This window comes from Scatophagus argus, chromosome 20 (assembly GCF_020382885.2).
Source record: "Scatophagus argus isolate fScaArg1 chromosome 20, fScaArg1.pri, whole genome shotgun sequence".
Lineage (NCBI taxonomy): Eukaryota > Metazoa > Chordata > Actinopteri > Scatophagidae > Scatophagus > Scatophagus argus.
The window spans coordinates 478,415-505,000 of NC_058512.1; the positions used below are offsets into that span (position 1 = coordinate 478,415).

The 26,586-nt window shown below is 46.4% G+C and overlaps 3 protein-coding genes across 8 annotated transcripts in view; 1 reads left to right on the forward strand and 2 right to left on the reverse strand.

Annotated features, from left to right (window-relative positions):
* Nucleotides 1-19: 19 nt before the first annotated feature.
* On the reverse strand, nt 20-1,519 carry LOC124052150 (myosin light chain 5-like). 2 transcript variants are annotated; one of them, XM_046376120.1, is made up of 6 exons: nt 1,366-1,519; nt 1,215-1,290; nt 1,026-1,130; nt 787-865; nt 658-706; nt 20-143 (listed from the first exon to the last, which is right to left on the reverse strand). In XM_046376120.1, the coding sequence occupies exons 1-6, from the start codon at nt 1,399-1,401 to the stop codon at nt 42-44; spliced, it is 447 nt and encodes a 148-aa protein (XP_046232076.1). In that variant the 5' UTR covers nt 1,402-1,519; the 3' UTR covers nt 20-41. The 2 variants fall into 2 exon arrangements, with proteins under 2 accessions (XP_046232076.1, XP_046232075.1); XM_046376119.1 differs by having other exon boundaries at nt 1,215-1,422.
* Nucleotides 1,520-3,831: 2,312 nt separating this feature from the next.
* ppp3ccb (protein phosphatase 3, catalytic subunit, gamma isozyme, b) lies at nt 3,832-20,976 on the forward strand. 2 transcript variants are annotated; one of them, XM_046375054.1, is made up of 14 exons: nt 3,832-4,403; nt 11,206-11,403; nt 12,357-12,481; nt 13,518-13,629; nt 13,749-13,894; nt 14,505-14,644; nt 15,641-15,718; nt 16,146-16,240; nt 16,365-16,490; nt 16,665-16,742; nt 18,196-18,280; nt 18,637-18,734; nt 19,897-19,923; nt 20,592-20,976. In XM_046375054.1, the coding sequence occupies exons 1-14, from the start codon at nt 4,352-4,354 to the stop codon at nt 20,774-20,776; spliced, it is 1,545 nt and encodes a 514-aa protein (XP_046231010.1). In that variant the 5' UTR covers nt 3,832-4,351; the 3' UTR covers nt 20,777-20,976. The 2 variants fall into 2 exon arrangements, with proteins under 2 accessions (XP_046231010.1, XP_046231011.1); XM_046375055.1 differs by lacking the exon at nt 19,897-19,923.
* Nucleotides 20,977-24,924: 3,948 nt separating this feature from the next.
* The window catches only part of dmtn (dematin actin binding protein), a 9,099-nt gene continuing 7,437 nt past the window's right edge, over nt 24,925-26,586 (reverse strand). For 3 of the 4 annotated variants that reach the window (XR_006841845.1, XM_046375057.1, XM_046375056.1), the window contains one exon: nt 24,925-26,248. Coding sequence is in view for 2 of the 4 variants with exons in the window: in XM_046375057.1 (XP_046231013.1) it covers nt 26,135-26,248 (114 nt within the window). In the remaining 2 variants the exon portion in view is untranslated. The remainder of the gene's footprint in view (nt 26,249-26,586) is intronic. The other variant, XR_006841844.1, reaches the window with a different exon arrangement.

Consider the following 26,586-nt stretch of genomic DNA (forward strand, 5'->3'; position numbering starts at 1 on the left):
TTGATGCTTCTGAACCAAACTGCAGCAGATCAGCATTCAGGTTATTCTTCACGCTCCTCCCCGTGTGTGATGATGTAACACAGAGATTTGTAGTCCAGGTTTCCTGCAGCGTCGATGTTGGACGACTGGAACATCTGCTTCACCTGCGGTTACACAGACTCATTAATGTCCGCTAATGACGGGAGTTACTGATGTAACTGCAGTTCTGTGATTCCTTAGACACTCTGATCACATTTCCTTTTGTACTTCACTCCCATTTTCTGCTACCTCAAGCTTCTACTGCATCACATTTATTTGATCGCTTTACTTACTTTGGAGGCCCACACTCTTAACACAACATATAATCAACAAATCAGTCAGGATGTTCACATTTAGATTCAGATAAAACTAATGTAACGTAAACAGCTTCTGCATATTCAGTACTTTTACTGTTGGTACTTTAAGTAGATTTTGATGCTCATATTTTTTGTACTTCAGCAAACGTCTGACTGCAGGACTTGTACCCCTAACAGTATGTCGACACAGTGGTATTCCTACTTGTACTTGAGTACACAATCTGAGAACAGTATTTCGGTAAGAACTGGGCGAACGCTGCATGTCAAACAGTTGATCCTACAGGGATTTTTACATTTGTTGAGAATGTGGCGGATTCTTTACCTCCTCAGGTGTGAACTTCTCTGCTTGTGTCATCAGCAGGTTCTGTAATCTGCAAAAACGCACAAAAAATCTGAACTTTTGAATTTCTCTGCATTTTTTAAGCTCTAAACACAAACACTGAAAACTTACTCATCTTTGTGAATGAAGCCTCTGGCATCGTGATCGAACAGTTTGAAGGCGTTTAAGAGGGTGTCCTCAGGATCTGCACCTGCACAGGTAAACCAAAGACAATCAGCTCAGCCAAGTGTTTTTACTCTGTGGTACAAGGTCTGAGTACTTCCACTGCTGGAGGCGGGTGAAGCTCCAAAAACATGGCTCCTACACCTCCCAGCATGCACATTTTCATCTTCCCTCTCAAAGCTTCTCACCGTGCAGCTTTTCTCCGAACAGGGTGAGGAACATGGTGAAGTTGATGGGACCGGTGGCTTCTCTCAGCATGTCCTCCAGCTCGTTGTCCTTTACACTGAGTTTCCCTGAGGGGACGGCACAAACGTCCATGTCAAAGTCAGCTCACATCTGATAGAAACCAGACTTTATTTAAAATCAGAGCTACAAACCCAAAGACGCGTATGTGTCCTTGAGATCTTCTTTATCGATGAAACCGTCCCGGTTCTGATCGATGAGGGTGAAGGCCTGAATTAAAAAGAAAGGTGTGTGACTACAAGATGGAGACGTGAAACGAATGTCTCGTGAGCGTGAGGACTTTACCTCTTTGAACTCTTGGATCTGAGTTTGTTCAAACATGGAGAAAACATTGGACGAAGCTCTCTGAGCTCTCTTGGCGCCTCCTTCCTTCTTCTTTGTCTTTCTGCTCGCCTGAAACACAAACACTTCACGGCTGTAAACTCGGACAGAGAAGAGCTGTCACATGTGGTGTGATGAAGCCAGAGGAAGAGGAGGCTGCACGAGAAGAACTTCTACTGTGAATTCAAAACTCAAAGACTCTTCGTTTCCTGTCTTGACTGGCAAAGAAAAGCAGCAAATGTTGGACAGTTTAGCCTGAAAAATGACTGGAACAATTCATTGATTATCACAGTAGCCGGTACCAAATCTTCCCCCGATGGACTGATCGATTAATTAATCCCCACAGCAGCTCCTTTGCAGGTGATGGCTGTCATTATATGCATTATATGATATCTAAAGCGATGAGACAGAACAGGAAGCTGCGACGAGTCGAGGACGTACCATCGTCTCCGGCCGTCCTCTCTGTGATGCTGCAGTGAGTGACCCTCACGGTTTGGGACTTTAAATACAGCAGCTGTCTGGGATGCAGGGAGGGTGATGTGATGATAATCTGGATGAAGCAGGGCTCTTTGGGGACCAGCCGGCTCTAAGTGGGACCCCACAGCCCTGCGAAGTTGCCCTTACATGGACAAGATGTGTGATGAGGCCCTGGTCCCCAGGAGGCCCCGACAACTGCTGCTGCTGATCACAACCTTTTAAAGGGTTTCTATTTGCAGTGTTTCGGCAGAGATGGAGGGAGGAGGCAGACGTTCTTCTCTCAGTTTCACACTTTTTAATTCTTTTAGCTGAGGTCAGTTTTAAACAGGAGATGAGTGCAAAGTTCTGTTTTGTGGACGACTTACTGCATGCAGTGGCTCCTCAGCTGGGTTTTAACCTGCCCTGAAGACCCAAAACGTGCACACTCACCTCAGACTATCAACATTATAACCAAACTGTCTGGTGCTGTCCCATTCTGCTTCACCAGAGCCTGTTCTTCATATCATGTTTTAGTGAGTTTAACATTTCCTTCATTCAGAAATGACTGGCAGTAAAAGTGGGTGTCATTTAATTTGTCTGGAAATTAAATTAGCAAATGAACCTCATTTCAGCGGTGAAAGTGTGAGGCCAAAAGGAGACACTGAATGACTGAGCTACTTCAACGGCTAACAAGAAAGAAAAGACAAGAAGATCCCCTGAAGGGTCTGAATGTTTTAACTTATAAAAATGTTTGCCAACACGGTCAAAACGTTTGAAACAGTTTGACGTCCACATGGTGGCGCTACAGTCATTCTGTTCAGCTCCTCATGTTGTGTTCATGTGACATGCAGAAGTGTATAGAGTTTGTTTATAATGTGTGATTATAACGTGTTTATTACACTAAAGAGAGTTGGTAAGAGGCAGCTCTCATTAGTCGTAACAGCAGGGTCTTCACCAGCTGAAACCCATCCGTAACCTGCAAAAACTCTGACAAACTGGAAGCCAAACTTCTTAGAAAAACCTAACAATTAAATCTGCCTTTGTATGCTGTTAAAAGAGCTCACAGAAGACTCATCGTGACGTATTATGAATTAGCTGTGTGTACTCTTAAAGTCAGCATAAAGGCAACCTAAGAGTTAACGCTTAATCTAACCAAAGTTTTATCTGTTAGGATGCAGACGCGCCCTCCCACTCCGTGTGTTTTTCCTGGAAAGCTGGGCTGATTCTAAAAGGTTCAATTCTTTTCAAAAGTGCCATTGTCAGAAATGTCAAATTAAACGGCATATTGACTAACAAGCAGACGGCGGGATAACTTTAATGTACTCGATTTTTCAGTGGAGTGAAGTATTTTTACACCTGTATGCTGCCAAATTTGGGTTATTCAGTTTAATTACTTAATTTTTTTTACTTTTGTTTCAAATTTAAAAGTATTCAGTCCTTGAACTTAAGTAAAAGTATTAATATGACAGTGTTGAAATACTCTGTTACAAGTGAAAGTCCTGCATTCAGAATTTTATTTCAGTAAGACTACAAAAGTCCATCAAAATACACTTTTAATTCATAATAATACATCCTAATTTATTTGCTGATTATGTTTGCATTATTAATCTGAATCTGCAGACTCATTAAAGTTATATAAAGTTATTATATAAATGCAGTTAAGTGAGACTATGTATTGTGGCAGAAGTACAAAAATAAGTCAAATGTACAATATTTCCTAATGAAAAGTAGTGAGGTAAAAGTAGAAAACGCTACTCAAGTACTTGAGTTCAGTACTTGGATAAATGTACTTTGTTACTTATAAATATTTTCTGTACTTATACAAATATATTAACTCGCATAATGACATTTCCTTGAGACACAGGGGAGTCATTCAGTATTTCTTCCCGCTCACATGAGTGTCTGCGGCTCAGCAGGCACTGAACGCGTCGCACTAATATCGCATTAATACTACACTACCCAGAGCCCCCCGCGTCGAGCCATGTTGTAGGAAATCCGCTTGCGGCGGATTATTGTAATCCGACAGGGTGTCTGGACGACACATCGGATCACGACAAAAAGCGGAGCCCAGCGGCCTGTAACAGACGCACCTCGTCTAAGAATAAAGGGATAAAGTTGAGATATGATCTGACGCACTGCTCACTGCTCCTGAAGGCATCATCGGCGGTGCCCGGGCCGCTTCCTGGACCAGTCTATTCAACTGACAGACACTGACAGCGGCTTGGCATCACTGCACCGCGGAGCAGAGGGGAGAGGAAAGGCTTAAATTTGTTAGTTAAAGAGCTCTCCTCCCTTCTCCCTTCCCCCGTCAGGTTTAACTCCAGCCCAGCTCGACTCGGTCGCCTTTGCGGAGCGAAGCGCTGCTGCTCCGAGCCGCTGACACACAGCTAGCTAGCGCGGCTAGCTCGCCCCAGCTAGCTAGCTAGGAAGGAATTTGTCAAGTTTAGTTAGGAATTCAGCAAATTCTCCGAGCCGCAGCCCACAAGGAGGGAGGATGTCGGCGAAAGACCAAAACAAACTCTCCACCATTGAACGACCTATTAAAGGTACGTGACATTTATCTCTTAAAATGTTCTTGTGGGGTGCAGGAAGTTAACGGTGGCTGCTGTCACAGCTAGTTTGCTAAATGCGAGCATATGTCAAGTCAGCCCCGTTAACAGTTAATTTACACGGGATTTTCGGTCGAGCTCAGTGGATCGTGGTGCTTACTACCGCCTCTCCCCATGAAGGGAATGAGGTAGGTTATGCAAGTTAATCAATCCGGCGGCTGCCATTCAGTTAGCTTTGTAGCTTAGCTGTCCGGAGTGCCAGATGTCAGCTATGCATTTGACGTTCAACTGTTAACGCACACATGCGGTTCAGGTTCAGCGAGCAGGTCGGTGCGACGCCCCGGACACCTGGCTCCTGTTCCTGAACAAAACCTGCTTTGTCTCACGTGGGACGGAGTCTGTTCATGGTGTTGTGAAACATTTAAAGGTTGTGTATGTAAATGCAGCGCTGCAGTGTTGGTGATGAATGCAGGAGGTGTGCGTGCGTGTGTGTGTGTGTGTGTTGGCCTGATTATAGGAAAGCCCTCCCTTCTCAACAGCTTTTTTTAGTAAATGACTTTTTAAAGTCGAGGAACTATTAGACCAGCGAGGTGGTTTGCAACGAAACCCACCTTTCAAACAAAAAGTAGTCGGTTAATCAGTCGGTTGATGACAGAAAGCTAAATGGGGACTATGTGGACAGTGGAGTGGTTGTTCCAAATAAAATCAGTTTTTGGGACAAAACAAGACTTTTGCAGACATCACCTTGGACAAGCAAGGCGGACATTTTTCTGACATACTTCAGACCAAGTTTATTAATCCAGAAAATAATCATCAGATTAATTAGTTCACATTATGACGTTTGTGACTTCAGTGTTGCAGGAAATAAATTCTGTGACCCAGTGAGGCACTTCCACCTCATTTATGAGGATGTTAGATGAACCACCCAGCCTGCTCTGAATCTGTTTAAACAGCAGTAGTTATGTTATTAACGTGGACTTTGTCGCTAATCGTTTCCTCTCGCCGTAATCCTGCTGTTGTTGCTGTTGAGGCTCAACCTCTTTTTCTCAGTAGGTTTGTGTGCATTTACATGAAACACCAGTGGGAATGTCAGAATTGGGATGTTTCAGCTGTTATTTCCCAGCAGTGGTTGCTCAGGTGTTACACCTGACTCAGGTTTCCTCCAGAAAGACAGCCAAGTCAGAATGTGACCTGTGTGATGCTGCTCTTCAGTCGGTTGTAGTGCCAGCACTATGCTGCACCACATGAAGAACAAACGCTAGGCCGCCACGTCCGAGGACGACCCGCAGCCCGAGCTGGGGGGAGGAGGCGAGATGCATGCTGGTCTGAGGCAACAAGCTGCTGTTCAGAAGACGAGGTTTGGTACCTCGATACCTCTGTGTCAGGCTTTGCAAAGCGAAATGAACTGAGACTGAAAGCCCTAACGGCTCACGCAGTTTGGTTCTCATTCAGTAAATATCCAGCAGTCGGGCCTGCAGCTGCTCACATCAGGCAGAATTACAGCAGTTTAAAGCTGAATTTCCCCTTTTAGTTTGACTGCAGTGGGTGGAGTACACAGATACGTGTGGTGGGAAAGAAGTTTTTATCTGCCAGTCTATTTATAACGTTTCATGCAGAGCTTTTCTATCGCAACACGTCGAGGTGTTATGGACAGTTCAGAGTTTTTTAAGTGAAACAAAGTAAGCGAAGATGTCCGCCTCTGATCATCCTGTCAGCTCACTTCAGTCACGTCAGTAATTACTGCAGGATACATGATCTGCTCGCAGCTCTTGATTATACGGCAAAATGGATCCGGTGACCAGAAGCTGCTCTAAAAATGACTGATGTGGTCCGTTTGAAATCTGGTAGGCAGAGAGAGTGTGAGGACATGGACAGAAGTGGAGACAAAAGCTTCTGTGTGGTTCATCAGTGAAGTGTGTGAGCTGCACTGCAGTCTGTGTTAACGGGACAGACAGACAGACAGACAGACTGACTGACTGACGGCTGAACATGCTCTTGTCTCCCGTCCTCACTGCCCTGCATTATTGTCTAATGGATTGGTCACAGGACACGTCTTCGTGTCACTTCGCTGGTGTTCAGGTTAGATCTGATGTTACTTTCACATCACCGAAAACACATTTTTCATCACATCTGTGAGTTTTCCCAGTGCGGGACTAATAAAGACCTATCTTATCTTATCTTATTGGACATCCAACACCAATAAATAGAGCAGGTGTAAACTGTTGATGACCGATTAGAAACCAGTCTGGAGTTGTGCAGCACCTCATCATACAGACTGACTGAGCTGCCGCCATGAGTACGACAGTCGCTTTTCAAACAGAGAAACACATCGGCTTCTACTTGAGCCTGCACTCTGTGTTCGTGTTTAGTTAAGCTGCAGGTTAGTTATGTTGTGTGTGTGTGTGTGTGTGTGTTTGTGAGAGAGAGAGAGAGGGGCAGCCACTTATGATAGGCTCAGGGGTTAGGAAGGCTTAGGAGTGTAAAGGTGCAGGAGAGCGTCACATCATTAAACCTGCCCTCTTAAGGCTGCTGGTCAGTCAGGAAGTCAGCGCACACACACGCACACACGCGTGCACACACGCACACACTGTGGACTCACACACTCTCTTTATCCTCTCATTCACATGTGAAACAGGCAGAAACAGGTCAGAGTAACTTGGCTCTGCGGCCCACAGGACCAACATGAAGCGTGATGGACAGACTGAGCCTGAACAGACTGTTCAGACAGTCAGTTACCAGGCAGCAGTTTACACTCTGGCCACTTTATTAGGTACAGCCGTAAACTCTGACGCAGTGCAACGGCTCTGCCATAAAACTGTCTTTACTAAGACATTAACACCACCACCTCTAACTCCAACCTCCGGAATCAGCATTAAGCTGAGTGAACCAAAACTGATCTTCATGATCTTCCTCGGGCTGTGGGTGATAATGTCCTCCCACCCAAGTCATAGAAACTGATTTCATTCTTTTGTCATGCTTAATAGATGAATCCACAGCACACACAACACAACAACAACGTCAACGACCGAGCGATTAGTCAAGAAAATAATCAGCAGATCAAACTGTTGATGAAAATACTCATTATAGTGAAATTAGACTAATGGCAGCGACTCACACTCAGCAGCTGAGAGTCATCAGATTACCTGTCTGCTTACTGTTGGATAATCAGCAAAAGAATTAGGCCGCATCAGTTTCTGTTGTCTGAAGAGCACATCAGTTTGTGAGGTGATGAAAAGTGCCACAGAACCTGCACATCAAATGATTTGGGCAGAAAATAAACTGGTGACAAAAAACAAGACACCTGAGGATGTCGGCTTGTGTTCTGGGAAATCTCGTTTTTCAGTATTTTCTCACTTTACGAATAATGTCAGGATAACGAATCCTCATCACTCACTGTGTGTGTGTGTGTGTGTGTGTGTACACACTGATGGATCTCCTCTGGCTGCTGTGGACTTTTGGCTTAGTTACTGATGGTAATCGAATCGGTCTGTCCATTTGCATCGGCTGGCCTGTGTGCTGATTCTGTCCTCATTCATGATTTATGGACCTGAGGACGGAGCAGCAGCCCGCCGTGGGCCCCAGGATGGAGCTCTGCTCTGGAACCCAGTCCCGTGATAACACCAAAGTCAGCCAGTATGTTTGAAGACGACAGGATTTAACAAGTCACAACAGCAGCTGGTTTTCCTTCTTTCCTGACTCACGTTACCACAATCTCAGCTCCAGTTGAGTTTTCAACCACTCTGACTTTCAGCTTCACCTCATTTCATGTTTGTCTTTTTTCAGACTTATTGTGGTTTCAGTACGAAACTCAGTTGTTGCACAGGACACAGTATATATTGTTAAGTACCAAGCAGACTGAAGACGTGACTGTGGACATTAATGTAGACGCTGAATGCAGACTCAGTTATGTGAATGGTCCATCGCACAGATCTCACTGTGGTGAACAGCTGGAGCAAAGGCCTGCAGTTGAGTTTTCTTTAAAACAAACTTGTCGCTGTTGTCTTAACTGAATGCCAAATTAATCGGCGCACACGGTCCAGATCACCTCCCGAGTCACCGCACAATCAGCTGTGGAGGGCAAAGACAGCATCTCGACCTGTTGTGACCAGAAATCCTCTGCTCAGCCAAAGGCTCAGAAACAGTCTGTCAGCCTGCTAGCAGCCTGCTTTGTATCTTCACCTCACCAGCTTGTTTAATACGGTGGAGGCAACAAATACAGATACAGACCTGCAGGTCAGTTTATAGTTAATCACAATTTAAAGGCCAAAATTGATTTAAAAAAGATCACTATTTTCCACAAACAGCTGAGCCCTGTGCTGTGCTGTGCATCTCAGTGGGCTAAAGACAACAGTGTAATCATATGTTGATGTGCAAACTGACTGGTAACTGAGGAAGTCCCTTAAAATGAGGGAGTGTTGAAGTACATGAAACCCAAAACTGGTATTCTTGTGATCACACACACACACACACACACACACACACACAGACACACAGAAAGTATCTCAGGAGACACTCAGGGCCGCGCACACACTCTCCCGGCCCAGTGGTCTAGTTTAATGTGCAGCTCTGAAACCAAACCAGGTCGCACACATTTAGCCAATCACGTCTCTCCTCCTGAACTGGTTCATCATCAGCCCAGTTTGCCACCAGCAGAGGAAACCAGTCGGCTCGATGCGGATGTGAGCGCAGTCGGACAAGGCGACGACTAGCAGGCTGGTGTCTTGTTTCTGAAGAGAGGAAAACCAAAGCCGAGTTGTGAAATGAGGCGTCACAGACCACTAAAGGAAGTAGTATTCAAATAATGAACAGCAGAGATGCTCTGTTCTCCCAGCAGCTGGGGGGACGCACACAAACTTTTATAATAACTGTGCCAACACACTCACTGCAGCAGCTTCCAGTGTAATCAGCTTAAGTAAACTGAGGCTTCAAACAGGACGGAAATTTCCACCTGCCACGTGAACGCTTAATTTACAGCAGACACAAACGTGTTGGGACGCTGTGTGAAACATAAGTAAAACTGAATGTGATCATTTGCTAAGCCCTTAGGACGTTTGAAATCAGCACAGAGACAGCAGACTGAATGGTGGACCTCTCCACCACTCATTCCTGTAAATTGAAGTTGTGAGGCACATTAAGTCTCCTCTAACTAACTAGAAATCCTTACATTTGAATTCTGTTGTTTGGAACGCTTTGGTCTTTGGCTTGTTGTTGAACTTTGTCCCTGCTGGGCACCGTACCCCCCGTGGCCTGGAGCCCAGCCAAACAATGAAACAGGCACCGGCTTTGTTTCTGTGTCTGTGCTGTGTGGACGGTTAAGTGACAGACAGGAGCAGGACGGCTGTTCGACCAGCACGGTTTAACGCCACGCGTCGGCATCGTGTGTGTTTCTGTGTGACGCTGCAGGGTTCAGACGAGCAGCTCGCTGTGGATGACCTCCACACTTTTAATCTAATCTTTCACAACGTTTGTATTGTGAGGAATGTGCCTGAATGCAGATCAGCACCGTGTTCGTTGTCTCCTGGTGTCAAAATCAATAATCCTGATCCCCCATTCAGTAAGTGAGTGTATGCATTGATTATTGATTGTGGGTTAATTTTTGGTCATTTATAACAGTTTAGATGTGACATAAAGGTTTTGAGAGTTTGATGGTTTAGGTATCTGCAGAATACGTGAGTTTCACTTCCATCCTGCTCAGCCAATCCGTAATCACATCCGACTTTAAAGCGGCTCATCGAGCTTGTTACTGCTCTGTTAAGAATGTCAGTCATGATGAAAGCTGGCACCACCTCAGATCTCCCTCTCAGTATGAAGACGGTTCAGCAGAACGTCTTCCTGCAGGTTGCTCCTCCGTGTGAGGCGGCGGTGTTTTCCAGGACTGAAGCCGTTTGGTATTTCCTGCAGGGGCTGCTTTGTGCTGCCAAACTGTGATCCTTTGTGTTCAGGTCGAGCCTCAGCATGTCTGTGCGAAGGCTTTCTCTCGCTGATCTCAGGTGCCGCCCACCAGGTGTGATGTGGACTGCTGACGCTGCAACCAACAAATGATTTCATTATCCATCAATCTGCAGGTCATTTACTTGATGGTGACAAAGGTCCATCGCGGCGCCGAGTGGCAGCAGTAAGACAGAAAAGCGACCGATTCTTAATTTTGAACCTGGAATCAGTGAATCAAAGACTTGGATGATAAATCGATTCAGCGAAAACCACAGGAGGTATTTTCCTCTCAGTCACTTCTTTGACAGACTGACGGGCCGTCCACACCAACAGCTGTAACTGTTAATATCTAAAGGGTTCTGACTGCAGGGGCGGTGCAGAACCATTTGGTTGGGATGACTTTCACAGCGATTTGATGACTGAGCCAATCAGAATTGTCCCTGTAGAGCTGATAGTATTGTTGTCTAGCTGTGAGCTAATTGATGGCCTTTAGAAAACACTTTTTAGATGGTCCACTCATCAGTCTGCAGCTTACCTGGGACATGCTGAGAGACGTGCTCTGCAGCTCATTTCGTCCAGTTGTCAGGATGTCACGAAACTGATGTGGACATGGAAATGTGTCTTGAGAGGCAGCAGAGTGCCGGACTCACTGCACTCCTCTCGTCTTTGCCTCATGGTTTGTTTCTCTACTGCAGTAAGAGGTCCTTTCTGTGTGTTTTGTTTCATTTAGAAGACATGTTTAACAGTAGCAGACTGTGCACCAGCACTCCTGTCTTCACGGTGAACTTTATCAGCAGCTACCCTGTGAAAGTGTGTGTGTGTGTGTGTCTTGCTGATGTCAGTGTTTCTGTCTCCTGCATGTTTGCAGCGGTGCCATATCCTCCCGGTACCCGCCTGTCGGTCAAAGACCTGTATGTGGACGGGAGGCCCAGCGTGGAGCTGCTGAAGGCCCATCTGGTGAAGGAGGGTCGGCTGGAGGAGGAGACGGCCCTGCGGATCATCAATGAGGGAGCTGCCATCCTGCGCCAGGAGAAATGCATGCTGGAAGTGGAAGCCCCCATCACAGGTGAAGCCCCGCCTCTTTTATCCCGTCCTATCACTGATAGGCCCCTCCAGCAGCCGAGCTGCAGAGAGACACGGACGGTCTGTGGGTTTGTGGAAGCTCGTTTCACAGATCTCAGAAGCAGCAGCTGCCCTCCCTGACATGTGGCTTAGCTTAGGTATCCAACCCTCCACCCTCCGACTATTTTTATCTCCTGTCTGACTTACCATTTCCATATTTTCATCTGTTTTGTCTGCTCTCTTCTTTCTCTCAGTGATGATATGCTGCCTTTTCCTTACTGTCCAAAACAGTGATCTACAAGGATTCATCAATAAAGTTTAAAATTTCAGTTTTTAATAAGATTTATCAACAATTGGTTGATTAATTCACCCACAGAAAGTCCATCTGCAAACCAAACCAACCAAAGGAATCTTTTCATCACTTTTTTACGGAAAAATGCAAATCGTTTGCTGGCTGTAGTTGCCCACATATAAACAGGAAACTGAATGTGCGTGGACTGTAAGGACAAAATGAGACATTTGAAGATGTAGAAAATAATTTCCAAACGTTATCATCAATAAAGATGATTGTTAGCTGCGGCCAGGATTTTCAACTTTTTAAAGTTCAGTGGCTGCTATTTCTTAAACACAACAAAATATTTCAGTATGTGGATTTGTGTATGTATATTTCACATTGCCACTTTTATATTGTTATTTTTAACTTTTGTATAGTTTGTTGTGTGTGTTGCTGCTGCTGCACTGCAGTTTCCCAGCCTGGGATCAATAAAGTATATCTATCTATCTAAAGTCCACTTTCAGGATTCTGTAGGAAATATCTGACAGTTTGTAGGCCGGACTGTTAGTGAAGAACACGTGTGTCAGGTTAATCTGTCCTGTGTAAGACGTGTCAGCCTGATGTCTCTGCTCCATTAAACACATCAGTGAAACACACCCAAAGCTCCATGTGTTTGTGTCCAGTGTGCGGGGACGTCCACGGCCAGTTCTTTGACCTGATGAAGCTGTTCGAGGTGGGCGGATCCCCCAGCACCACCCGCTACTTGTTCCTCGGGGACTACGTGGACCGAGGCTACTTCAGCATCGAGGTAGGCGACCGCCTCGCACTCACGTGTTTGTCTTTGTGACATTTGGAGCGGCGGCCTGTTGCTCGGCTTTAAATAGTTGTAGGAAATGAAAGGCACACTGTGTGCCTCCTCGCCCTCCTGACTGCCACACTCTGCGCCCCACCCACACACGCACACACACACACACACACCCACTTAGACACACAAGTGTGTGTGCACACACACGCCTCACATGTTTCCTCCGGCCTCGCTCTGTGACCCGCTTCCACAGCAACCCGAGGGAAGGACTGGGTGTGTTTTCTGGAAGGAGTCTTGTGCAGCTTTGGATGGCGAGACGTTTTTATTGGCTGCTGCTGTGCTTCCTTGTTAGGATTAGTGGGTATCCTGGAAGTCTTCTTCGCAGCTCAAGCAGGGCCACACAGAGCTGGGCTGTCTGCTCTCACAAACAGGGTCAGATACATTTTGGAGTCGCACACGCTCCACTGAACCACATTAACTGACTACCTGAGTGTGTCGTGCTGCACGTTCCACCATCAGCCTGTTCTCTGTGGACTAAACACTGAGAACAACAGGAACAAGATCAGCTGCTTTCCTGCCGTCACTCCTCATCGTTCCAGCTGCCGCTGCAGACGCTGCTGTAGTTGGTGAAGGTACATTACATCAGCGGTCGTAACGGTAGAAACAGATGTGTTTTCAACGTCTGGCTGTAATCTGATTGTTCAGGGCTGCGGTTCGTCTTTAAAGAGGCTGATATCGAGGTCATGAGATTGCACGTTATGCTGACACGACAGTTCCTCAGACATGATGGCAGCGCTCTGAGCTGACAGCAGTCCATCCACTCGCTTTGTCCTGGTTCCTCTGTGATCTGTTCAGTTTGCATGAGCAGCTGGTCAGATCTTCATCCGGACGAGTCCTCCTAACATGACACACAAAGCTCGCTTTCAGTGTCTTCACACTCACATTATTGATACATCAGCTCTGTCAGGTTGACGTGATGATTCACTGCTCACTGTGTGTGTGTGTGTGTGTGTGTGTGTGTGTGTGTGTGTGTCTGCAGTGTGTACTGTACCTGTGGGCTCTGAAGATCAACCATCCCAACACCCTCTTCCTCCTCAGAGGCAACCACGAGTGCCGGCACCTCACAGAGTACTTCACCTTCAAACAGGAGTGTAAGTCCCCCTCAGACAGGAGTGAGAGTCCTGCTGCTGCAGCTCCAGGAGATCATTTCAGTGCTCTGACGTGTGTGTGTGTGTGTGTGTGTGTGTGTGTGTGTGTGTGTGTTCTGCAGGTAAAATAAAGTACTCTGAGCGTGTATATGATGCCTGTATGGATGCGTTTGACTGCCTGCCTCTGGCTGCTCTCCTCAACCAGCAGTTCCTCTGTGTGCACGGAGGTCTGAGCCCTGAAATCACCTGCCTGGATGACATACGAAAGGTAAGGTGACGGGTTGAGTCCTCACAAACGTGTGATTATTGCTGGAGAGAGAGAGAACATATCTTGGTTAATAAAGTGTAGACCACAATCAGCCCCCTAAAGTCAGAACCTTTCAAGTTTAACTGGTGTGAAACAGCCGGCTGGTGTCAGGTGTGCACTGGGCAGTTTGAGAGCACAGTGGATGTGATTAAACATGACAGTTAAATTTAGCCTTTGTGTTTATGTGATAACTATAATACACAGACCAGCCTCTGCAGGGGCAGGTAAAAGTTAACTTTGGATGAGTAGATTTGGGGATGCATCACCTGCACAAACAAACAGTTCCTAGGTTATGAGTCAGAGTGGTCATTCTACCTTGATAAAACCATCTTTATACAGGAAAAGCAGGATTGTGTAATGTAAAAACATATAATGTGACTGAGTTAACAGCAGTTCCTCACTGCTGAGCCACCAATTCAAACTTTGACCACCCACCGTTTGTTCTCATGTTTGGATTAAAATCACAGCTGGTGCATGCTTTAATAACACGATCTGATATAAAAATGAATTTAGTTTGCTTTTTCTTGGTAAATATAAAAGTGTGTGTGTGTGTCTGTGTGTGCGCACGCAGCTGGACCGGTTTAAGGAGCCTCCTGCGTTTGGGCCGATGTGCGACCTGCTGTGGTCGGACCCGGGTGAGGACTACGGCTCAGAAAAGACCCAGGAACACTTCTGCCACAACAGCGTGAGAGGCTGCTCTTACTTCTACAGGTAGGACTGAGTGCTGCTGGGTCCACGCTGAAAGAGCAGCTCGCTGTGCTAATCTGAGCTGATTAAAGCTTTTGCAAACAATGGCTTATCTCTGGTTAAATCCGCTGTCAGACAGACACTGAAAATAAATATTAGCATTCTCTGCTCTCTCTTCATATTTGTACTGAATTTGCCTTGTTGACACCACATGGAGGTCAAAGCAGCTGCTGCTCAAAAGCCTCTCTAATCCTGCGTTCAGTTTGTTTTAGTCGCATTTCAGGAAAATGACAGCAAACCTGAATTTCTTTAACAAATTCTTCAGGACATCACTGCTTAGTTTTATTTTGCTGTCTGTGCTGTGAGTTAGCACAGCTCATTCATTGTTCAGCTCCAACACGACCTCAAAGGTGCAATGTGTAAGATGTGTCCAGAAGTTTGCACGAGCAACCTGTGGAGAAACAACAGTGTTGACGTTCTGTCAGAGTCGTCTCTGAAGTCAACGTGCTGCCTTTCAGTCAGCTGGAGGACCGGTAGCTCCACAGCTAACCGAGCTAACAGCAGCTAACAGCGAGCAGCAGTTAGCTCTTACTCTGCTCATAGGCTGCCTCGTATATTTTGGAAGCTACCAAAACATTCTGGTCATGTTTTGGCCAAGTGGCTTCTTTAAAGCCATCCAGGTAGCCTTTAGTTGTCAGGATCAAACTCCTCCTGAAAACGTGCAAAAGGTTTGCTGTGTCACGGAATGAGAAAAGGCTGCACGCCGAGAGGGGAAAGAAGCAACACACAGTGAGTGCAGCGTTTTGCCTATCTGCGAAGGTCACGTGTGAACTCCTCCTCGACCTTAATTGATCTTTAATTTTAGCACTTTAAAGCATCTCGTGTTACACTCGAGTTCGGGCGGCCTTCTTCACTGTCATAGCAACCAAGGTGACCGAGCGAGCGGCGAGCTGGAGAAGGGAAAACATGAAACTGAACTCACCTTCATCGTCTGTTAAACAAAGTGTTTTCTGTTTTCAGTTACCCAGCAGTGTGTGACTTCCTGATGAACAACAACCTGCTGTCTGTAATACGAGCACATGAAGCCCAGGATGCAGGGTGAGTGATGCAGATACGCCTGCTGTCCAGCATCGCTGTGCTCACTGACTTAGGCCGCTTGATATTCGTTTACATCTCTTGTGGTATCTTAAGCCTTTAGAGACAGAAAGTGTCCATTAAGGCCCAGAATGTGCTGCATCTGATGTCCCCACAGACTCCACCAAAATGAGATTAAAACTGGATAAGGAGCTGAGTAACTGTAGGAGCTATGATAAAATGTGACAGAAGTGACAGAATGGACCAATAAAGTTTTATTGACTGACCTGCAGATAGATAGATAGATAGATAGATACTTTATTGATCCCGAGGGAAATTCAAGACTGTAGCTCCTGTGAGTCAGTATCATCAGTTTTGCTAACGTCTGTCTGTCTGTAACGTGAATTTATTCTTTAGCTTCTCCTTCTCTTTGTGTTTTTCTGTCCATCAGGTATCGAATGTACAGGAAAAGTCAGACGACAGGCTTCCCCTCTTTAATTACGATCTTCTCTGCTCCTAACTACCTTGATGTGTACAATAACAAAGGTGAGACGAGTGAAGGAGGGAAACCATGGCAACTGGCTGGAAACCTTGAATGCCTGGCAACAGGAGACAGGAAGTACATCACGAAGGAGAAAATGTTAATGTTTGTGTGGTGTTTCGTTTTCAGCTGCGGTGCTGAAATACGAGAATAATGTGATGAACATCCGGCAGTTCAACTGCTCCCCTCATCCCTACTGGCTGCCCAACTTCATGGACGTGTTCACCTGGTCTCTGCCCTTCGTCGGAGAGAAAGGTGGGACCGAGTTGGAAACACTGATGCATGTGAAGGATTTTGCCGAGCGTCCAGTTGAAAATGTTCTCATCAAATGCCAGTAAAGTAGAGTTTAAAGGCTTAGAGAGGAGTCTTTCGAAGAGGCTTTCGTGTAAACCCTCTCATCTCTCGAGCTTGTGTCTGTTGTGTTCACAGTGACGGAGATGCTGGTGAACGTGTTGAACATCTGCTCTGACGACGAGCTGATGTCAGAAGGGGACGACACGTGTGAGGGTAAGAGGATGTGACGCCAGCTCGTCACCGCGCCCCGCTGCCTTCCATTAAACACAACAACTCGCTTTTCAAGGCCGTCACTTTCCACTCACTTTCAGCTGGTGGGCAGCTTGTCACCTGCGTGTTAGCTGATGGTCACGTGGTCCGCCAAGTGTCGGTTACCTTCACTTCCTTTTCACTGTGTTCGTGTTGGCTTCTGTGTTCTGGGCAGGATGTCAGATAAGACCACACGTGTCAAAATGGTGCCCACTTTGTCGCTTTTCCTTTTACCTCGTGACGGTGAAGTAAATGTTGAAGCCAACAGGAAGTCAAAATCTTAACGTGTAACTTTAGTGTTTTCCTTATCATCATCAAATCTCAGTGTTCAGACACAAGCCAACCTGTCGGCCCGTCGCTCAGTCTGACTTCCTGTCTGTCTCTCTCTTAGCTCAAGTCCCATTGGTTCCTACGGGAGAAGTAAATCTTTAAAAACTCCTCACAGATAGAAGTGGTAGTTGACGTGCTACTGATTTAGTACCAGTTTCATGCATAAAAACAAAAAAACTGGAGAAAGTGATGCATTCGTGGGGGACTACTTTCACCAGCGGATGAATCCACATGAGCTGGTGAACAGTCACAGAGAACTGTCAGTGCAAAGACTGCCATGTTGCCGTGGTGACCTGCGGTGAAGCATCAGTCTTTATCAGTGAGTGTAATTAACACAGTGCAGCATGAGGAGGAAGTGAAACCCTGAAGGAGGCTGAGGTGTGATGTCAGCAGCTGAAATGGCCAATCACACGCTGTCGCACAGCGTTCTGCTGTGTTTGTCCACAGAGAGACGCGTGGTGACACATTACTGCTGTCCCCAGATCAGTCGGTGTACTCGCACCAAAGGCTTTGACCTGATGAGTCGAGACACGTTGATGTGTTGGATTTAGGGATGTTTCCAGGTCTGCGTGTTCAGATGCGACTCTGACAGTCTGTTCTTTGTCTGTACTGCACGATGATATTTTGCATACACAGATTAGTGTCATGTATACACAAATTATTAGTTAGAGAGAAAAAATTCAGAATTCGTGTACACAGTTTATTGATATGTATGCACAATTGACCAAATTGTGCACAAATTCACACACAAAAACACTCCAGTTATGAACCGCTTACTAATATGTAAACAGAAGTCCTTAAAGGTCCGGTGTGTGGCATTTAGCGCCATCTGGTGGACTGACTGAACTCGCCCCGCTCCAGTGCCAGAGTTGGGTTTGTCCGTTCCGGGCTACTGTAGAAATGTGGCGTAGTCCGCGGAGGAGCTGCCCGCTCTGTGGCAACAGAAACACGAGGAGTCGTAGGTTCAGGTGTTCATACGCTAACGAGGGCATCGTTATGAATGTGGTCTTCCTGTTCCTGCAGTGAGTGAGCAGCCGCTGTGACTTCCTGTGCGACGTGCTGCCTGCTCATCGTGTTTGTCTTTCAGGTGGAGCTCCAGCTGTGAGGAAGGAGGTGATCAGGAATAAGATCCGGGCCATTGGGAAGATGGCGCGTGTCTTCTCTGTGCTCAGGTGTGTTTTTGTTTCTCTGCTTGTCGGGTTGAGTGTGACATCACAGTAAAGTGTGTCTGATGTGAAGACACAGCGAGGAGTTTAAATGATCCTCCGCAGGCTGATAGTCGTGCCCCACTTAGGATCGCGGCTAATGACTTTCTCCCTGATTCACACGTGTCCTCTTTAATCCTGTGCAAGTGTGTCACAATGACTTGTCCTTTAATGATGAACGAGTTACTTTAAACCCAGGAGAGCATCGCAGCCTCGTCGTCCTCCGCCACGTTAACGAGCGCCGCAGTGTGGCGGCACGAGCTCCTCGCATCGGCTTCTGAGCCTCAGCTCATTGATCGCTCTGTGTGTGTGTGTGTTCGCAGAGAGGAGAATGAGAGTGTGTTGCAGCTGAAGGGGCTGACCCCGACAGGCACGCTGCCTCTGGGGGTTTTGTCTGGAGGTCGGCGAACTCTGCAAAGCGGTGAGTGTGAACGCATCCCAGCAAGCACTAACACAGACTCCAGCTAACACTAACTTCCTGTGCCTGCACTCACACCGAGAGACTAACCTCACACACACTCTCAGACACACACACACGCTCACACACATACACACTCACACACACACACACAAACACACATACTCTCTCTCTCTCTCTCTCTCACATACACACACACACTCTCACACACTCTCTCTCTCTCGCACACACTCTCACTCACACACACACACACACACACACAGTGAAATGTCAGGTGGTGTCCTGTCCTCTTGTGAAGGTCCACTCTGTTCCATTGTGCTGCCCTTTAAAGACAGATGACTGAGTGAAGCTGCTTTGTCTTTTATTTTATGATAAAATGTGGTGATAAAATGTTTTTTGTTTAGTTTAAATGGAGTTAACAACACCAAATCAGACCTGCACCTCATTACATGAGCTTGGAAAATTGATAACCTCTAACAGCGATGCTCAAATGATGAAATGTGCTTGATTGGAAAAAGTAACTGAATAGATACGTGATTAATAACTGTTAATAACTGCTAATAACTGTCCTGTCAAAATACTGGATTAACTGTTAGTGACATCCAGTTTAACAGCAGTTAGAGCACGAGCACAGTCAGACGCTGATGGGCGGAGTTGGTGAAGGTTCGCCGATCTGATCTGAACGACCTACTGATCGGGAGGAAGTTCGGCCTCATTCTAAAACAACTGACTGAACCAGTTTGGGATTAAAATCCAGATTATTTAGAGCATTGTCTGGCCGTCTTTAGAGATGCTGGTAGGAGGCTAGCAGTTCCCCTCTACGTCCAGTCTTTATGCTAAGCTAGGCTAACCGCGTCCTGACTGCGGCTGATGTCTTTGCAGGGCAGCATGATGTTCGTGTATCCTCCTCAGTATTATGATCATTATGATTAATCAGCCTCCTCCTTTAATCATGTGGCTCTCCTCTAACCTCTGTCTCTGTGGTCACTGAGGGTGGGGGTGGGGGTGGGGTGGGCTGGGGGTTGGGGTGTATGATGATTGCCTCCATGTTAACAGGACTGACTGACTGCTGTGATAACGTGACTGACTGAATGCGTTGATATTTAACGTTCCCACTCTCTCTCCATTGGTTTTGGGCATGGCACTTCTACTCACGCTTACACAGCCACCGTAGAGGCAGAAGAGGCACGAGGTATGCATTCATCTGTCTGTCTGTCTGTCTGTCTGTCTGTCTGTCTGTCTGTCCGTCTGTCTGTCCGCTCGGTGATGACTTGAATCTCGATGCTTCTCTCTCAGTCAAAGCGAGCTAAAGCTAAGCGTGGATGATAAATCCTGCCTTCATAAAGACTCACTTTGTCATCATTTTGGAGCAGGTGGTTTGTTGTAACTATGGAAACCGTGTGGCCTCGGGCTGACAGGTGTTTCCGTTATTTTGTCCACCTGGTTTCCGTCAGTGAGGTCAGGCTCAATGAGCCAGCATGTGTGTGAACAGGTTCTGCAGCACAACAGCAGATAAACAGTCATGACTGTGAAATGTCCCTTTAATGAAAGTCTGTCTCTTTGTCTTCATGCCGTCCTCGTCCTGGGTTGAAGTAAGTATCCTGTAGTGTGTGAGTGTTGTGATCTGAGTGATGCTGTGCTCCAAGTGTAACTGATCACGTTTATTGATCATCCCTGAACTGTGACTGAGGGGGTTTGACAGCACGTTGTGACATCACTCAGCCCCGATGAGCCAGTGACCAATAGTGATGCTGAAATAGTTTTGTGTTAATTATCTTAGCGTCAGCTGATGGATCAAACTGCTCTCTGATTGGTCGTCGTGCCGTCGCTCTGCTCTCACACGTTTCTGTTTCCTCGCAGCCATTCAAGGCTTCAACCCGCAGCACAAGATCCAGAGCTTCGAGGAGGCTCGAGGTCTGGACCGCATCAACGAGAGGATGCCCCCCCGCCGCGACAGCAAGCAGCAGGAGGCCGCGCCCTCCCTCAACAACCTGCCGGCCAGCGCCGGAACCCCGGACAAGAACGGCACCAACGCCCAGGCCTAAACCCCTCCCCCTTTCCTTCCTCTTATCTCCTCCTCTTCTTCCTCTCTTACACCCTTCCTTCCTTCCTTCCGTCCTTCCTTCTTGCTTCCTTTCCTTCCCCTCTTCTCTCCATTAAGAGCAGGAGAAGTTCAGTCCGAGCGGCTCTCAACACGCTTAATTTATTTTATCATCTATTGAATATCATAGTTCCAGACTGAACAGGAGAAAACCTCAAGCGCACACGGGCTCGCTGAAGGCGCTCGGCCCAGCGGAATCCATTTTCTAACCAGGAGGCGGGACGACACCTTTCAGTTAGCGTTTGGCTTTGTGTTCAGGGAGGAAGTGACGCTCATTCAGACGCTGTGCTCGTGCCCTCACACACACACACTCACACACACACTCACACACTCAGACACACACACAGACACACACACTCACTCACACTCAGACACACACACACACACACACACTCACACACTCAGACACACACACTCACTCACACTCAGACACACACACACACACACACACTCACACACACACACACACACACAAATTCACTCTCACACACACACTCACACACACACACACACACACACACTCACTCACACAGACACACACACACACAGACACACACACTCACTCTCACACACACTCACTCACACACACGTGCGGATCATAAGTCCATCCTTTCTTATGCCAATGATAGTGTGACTGAGCTCTGAGGAGCGAGTATTGACATTTATATTATATATGTATATTTTAATTGTTCCCTCTTTTCAATGTGATGTTTGTCTTTTTTTTTTACAACACAGATTTTGGGTGGGGGAGGGGTGAGGAGGAATTAAAGGGTTATTCCGCAGGATGTCCATTATGGTGGATGGTAATGGAAGTTTGACAACAAAGTCTTAATTCAGAGTCCAGTTTTTATTTTGTGCATGTTGATGATGCCGAGTCGCTCCGGTCGCTGGACCATGACTTAATATTTTAATGTCGGACAGCCCGGGTCCCGTTTTTGTGGCTTTGGTCAGCAGTTCTGTTGACAACACGGCTGAGATGTCGTTAAACGAAGTCTGATGGGTCGACCTTTCGGTTCACACGTCAGGCTAAACGTGTCGCTTTTGGCAAATGAACTCATGTTTATCCACAGTCCCTGAACGCGTCGTAATGGTTTGAGTTTAGAAAGGCTGACGTGGATGAAGTGTTTCTGACCCACCAGACTTCGCTGATGTTAGCTTGTTGAGTGTGATGTCACATACAGAAATGTTCCTGGAAGACGTGTGGACAGCAGGTTTAACGGTTTTGTTCTTTGTTTTGTGAAGAGGCGGGTGGGTAAAGCATGTTGGGATTTCGGGAGCAGGGCCTCGTTTCTGACATATCTCACAGGATGTACAGAAACGGTTTAAAGATTAAAATCAAGATTGTTTTTCTTTACAGCTGAATTTAAAAAAAAAAAAACAAAAAAAAACCTTTTTTGTCGAGTACATGTATTGCGAGGCCTCTCATTTATGTAGATGTTTCACTCCATTCAAATAAAAAAACAGAAAAGTAAAAAGTGCTTGTGTGTCTGTTGAATGCTGCTCAAGGACGCCGTCTCCTCGTCCCCGTGCGGCGGCCAATGGCAGGCCGGCGTGGGAGGTGTTGCTTTGTGTGGCGCTGAAACATCTCCGGCTCCTGGCTTTCATGTGTGGGTCCATATGTCTCTTAGCAACACGAACCCTCCACGTCATCACCTGCAGCTCAGTGCAGATGAAGGAGCTCCACAGCGAGGCGGAAAAGGTCGGCGGTGGGGGAGTTTGAACACAGAAGCACAGGATCTGTCACGACGGCGGGCGAACGAACCACGACAGCACAAAGGTGTGAAACTGTAGTAACAAAAGAGTGAATTCAGCCAATCAGGAGCTGTCGTTTTGCTGTGTTACACAATAATGACAGAAAGTAAGAGCGATGAACCTTCACAATCTGCAGCAGTCATTCATTTCAAATCTCATTCAGAATCCTGAATCAAGAAATGGAAAAGTGACTTCATTTGTTGGAAACAAATAACTGTTTGAGTTTTGCACTTTTGCTTCGATCCTCAGATCAAAAATAGGACACTTGAAAGACGTGGCCGACTCATTTCTGATTTGTCTTCACGCTGTGGTCCGAGCGCTGATGCTGGTGGTTGGTGGAGAAGGAGAGCGAGAGATTTGCGTTCGCTGCAGGCGTGAAGGGCAGCTCGGCTAAGTGTCCAACACTGCTGAGACGTGTTGCCCAAAACCTTTAAAGCTTAACTGGAGGCTTGAATGTTTACTGCTCTGACAGCAGATAAGAAGAATGTTTTACTCCAAATCATTTTTTTGTTTATTCATAAACGAATATAACGTGGGAGAAACCGGAGCACCCGGAGTAAACCCTGCTTCCACAGCACACAAACACAGAAAGGCTCAGGACCGGGAATCGAACCCTCGCCTTCTGGTTACGTGCTCACACTACTGAGATGGGTCTGTGTTGAATTCAGCATTTAACCTAAATGATATTGATGCTGTTTCCTGGTCTGAAGAGTCCACCAAAGTGCTTGGAGATGACTTTGCCCACAGACGCCAAGAAAGTGCAGACGGCGTTACATTTTTTTTGGTGGTTTCCTGAGATGGTCTTTTAAAATGGAGACATTAAACTGACAAATCTGTGGTTTCTCTAAAGTGATTGAAAACAGCACCATGTCTGCATTGCCACACCTCTCACACAAATCCATGAAAATGGCCTCGGTCAAGTTTTTCATCCCCTTTGGCTTGATGTGTTGGCGCATATCCAAACCGCTGACTTCGGCCCACGTTCTCTCAAAAAGCTGCTTCGTGACTTCATCTTTGTTTTTGGGCATCATCTTTGCCTTGTCGAATGCCCGCCAAACCAGAGTTCTTCGTTGGACGGCAGTCCCAGCCAAAGATACTGGAGTCTGTGCTGGTGTTGGTGACTTAGCGCCCATCAAAGTGCAGGTCACCCGTTGACTGTAATCCCCGGCCTGAGTGTCGAACCACCAGCCTATCAGTTCCAGGATTCTCCACGCCGTCCTGTGAGTTGTTCTCCTTGTAACTGGTTCTGGAGTAACCTCAGGCATCAGCCCATCGGTGATGTGATCGTAGAGGATTTCGTTAAGTTGCTTTGTGAATATCTGGTCTTCACCCCTGGAGATCTTTCTGAACGTCTGATGCACACAAAGCTCGTTTCCACCCTGTTGTTTTTCAGCCTCCAGAGAGTCGAGCAGGGAGTCAACACGATCCACGAGCGACCGCACTGACTGCCTGCGTTCGGCTTTGGAGTCCCGGTGGGATTTGGCCCTCAGTTCTGCTGCTTTGCGATGTATCAGCGCTTTGGCAAAGCATTGTGTTGCCCAGACTGGACTGAACGCGCTTCTCGGTCATGGCTACATCTTTGCTCTTGAGAACTGCCAGCGCGGCTTTCGACACAGTTTCCACTATGTCTAGAGCCACGTCTGCCAACATAGTTTGGCAGACAACATCAGGGGAACCTGATTTCAACAACCCCTACTGTTCCAGAGTCATCCTTTCAGAAACGGATTTGATTTTTACAACCTTTAGCAGGTTCTGTTGGTTTCATGGGAGTCAGCTTGAAACTTTAAAGTGAAACGGTTTCCCAACCAACTCGCAGGCCACAGCTGATAAAATACTTTAAAGACAGCTGTCATTAACCATGAAAAGCCAACTAAAATACAAATGCCCAGTTTTGGCCTCTTGGGCCCAATTTAAACAGCTTACATGGTCTGAAATCCACGGTGCAGGTGCCTTTAGTCTTCTGCCAGTCTAACCACTGTAACTGTAACCTTCCTCAGCTGCAGCTAATCTCGCTAGCTCAATAAGCTTATGCTAACGCTGTGTGGTGTTTCGGCATTATGCAGTAACTTAGAAAACATTAGAATTCAGAACTGGTTTTCAAGAAATAGAGAAATGATTGGCAAGTGTTGGCTTGGTGTTGCAGCCAACTGTAAAGCTAAAATTAAATGTTTTCTGTGGCGAACTGGTTCTCCTAGTTTTAGATTCAACAGTTAGCCAATTTATATTAATTAATGACCTTAAAGAAAAACATACCAGTCAGTTAAATGCTTACATGCATCCCACCTGCATACAGAGTGTGACGGGTTAAAGGAGAGTAGAAAAACCACTAAAGAGGATCTATTTTTCTCTGATTTATTTGACTCCTTTACATCGCACAACAGAAACAATGAGACGATGTGCAGGCGTTAACCTGAAGAAAGCTTAAAGAACACACACTGAGCATGAAGGTGACGGCAGGGAGACCAACACTACCATGTTGATTAGGGCGAACTGCTCCTTTACATGTCAAGTGGAAATTTAACTCAGCGGCCAGTTTAAGTGAGGAATAAAATCATCAGTTGGTTCTGCATTTACAGAAAAAATACGAAAAACAATAGCAAACAAACTTGCGGCAGTAAAAATCGTCAAATAAATAAAAACTCCACATAATAAATAGATATTATAATCAGTTACGTTTGATAAGTGACAGTAGCTCCTCACATCAATCAGCTGGTTCACAGGACTGAATCTGAACTGAGTCCAGTTCTGTCAACATGAAGCTGGTTACCCACTGGTCCAGTGAGCTCCCGGTTAGCTCGCAGCTGAACGCGTAGCATCTTCTGACCCGTGAGCGACATACAGGACGCCATGTGAATGATGAAACAGAGTTAAGTTTAGTCAGCTTAGTGGAATTTTTTCCAATAGATGAGCAACAACATCCAGATTACAGGTGCTCAGTCAAACAGGCTGAATATGTACCGATGATTAGCTAATGTTAGCACGCTAACACGCTAAACTAAGATCTGCTAAACATGAGAATTAGCACTGTCAGTGTGAGCATGTTTGCATGTTGTTAGTCACATGGTTCAAAGTACCGCTGAGTGGAGGCTCCCAGAACTGAGGCGATGATCCACCTGAGACAGGTGTGAGAATAAAAGAGACCGAACAGATTCAATCACTTTTCAGCCTGGGAGTAAACCTGCTGTCAGTTAAAAGTGAACCAGCTTGATGCTAACACGCTAATCTCACTTCCTGATTCAGACCTGTGGAGCTCCATGAGACAAAACACACGTATGATGAGGATGATGAGTGGACACGTAATGAGGACGACGCAAGCGGTGGTGATTATAAGTGCAGCTAATATGTCTGAGTGTCAGTGCATCAGTTAAGGTTAGTCGCAGTAAAGGGTTTGTCAGGGCCAGCTCTGATCCACGGGGCTGGCACACATCCAGGGACGTGATTGGTTAGTTCGATGGAGGACTGATAGTTCACGTGGACTGATGTCATGAATCGCTCTACGGCCTGTCTTCTCCTTCGTCAAGTTTTTTGCGGAGGATGAGGTCACTTCCTGTTAGAAAAGCGAGGCTTTCTTCTTCAGTTCATTTCGTTTCCACAAGGAGAGGCGGTCGAACTCGGCCATCGGCATCCCGAACACCCGCTCGAACTCCTCCGGAGCCAAATGCCTCTGAGAGGAGAACAACCGTTAAGTCCCGATCACAGCGGAGAGAAAACCAATGAAACCCTGAGAACAGAAGTGCTGACGTGTCGATTCTCTCTGCTTTAAGACTGTTGATCAATGAGCTCGTTATGACATCTTGTCTCAGTCTGACCAGCATCTGTGAACATCTGTGAACATCTGCACAACATCTGAACAACATCTGAACAACATCTGCACAACATCTGAACAACATCTGAACAACATCTGCACAACATCTGAACAACATCTGAACAACATCTGCACAACATCTGAACAACATCTGAACAACATCTGAACAGACTGATTTTCTCCTCTGATAAAACATA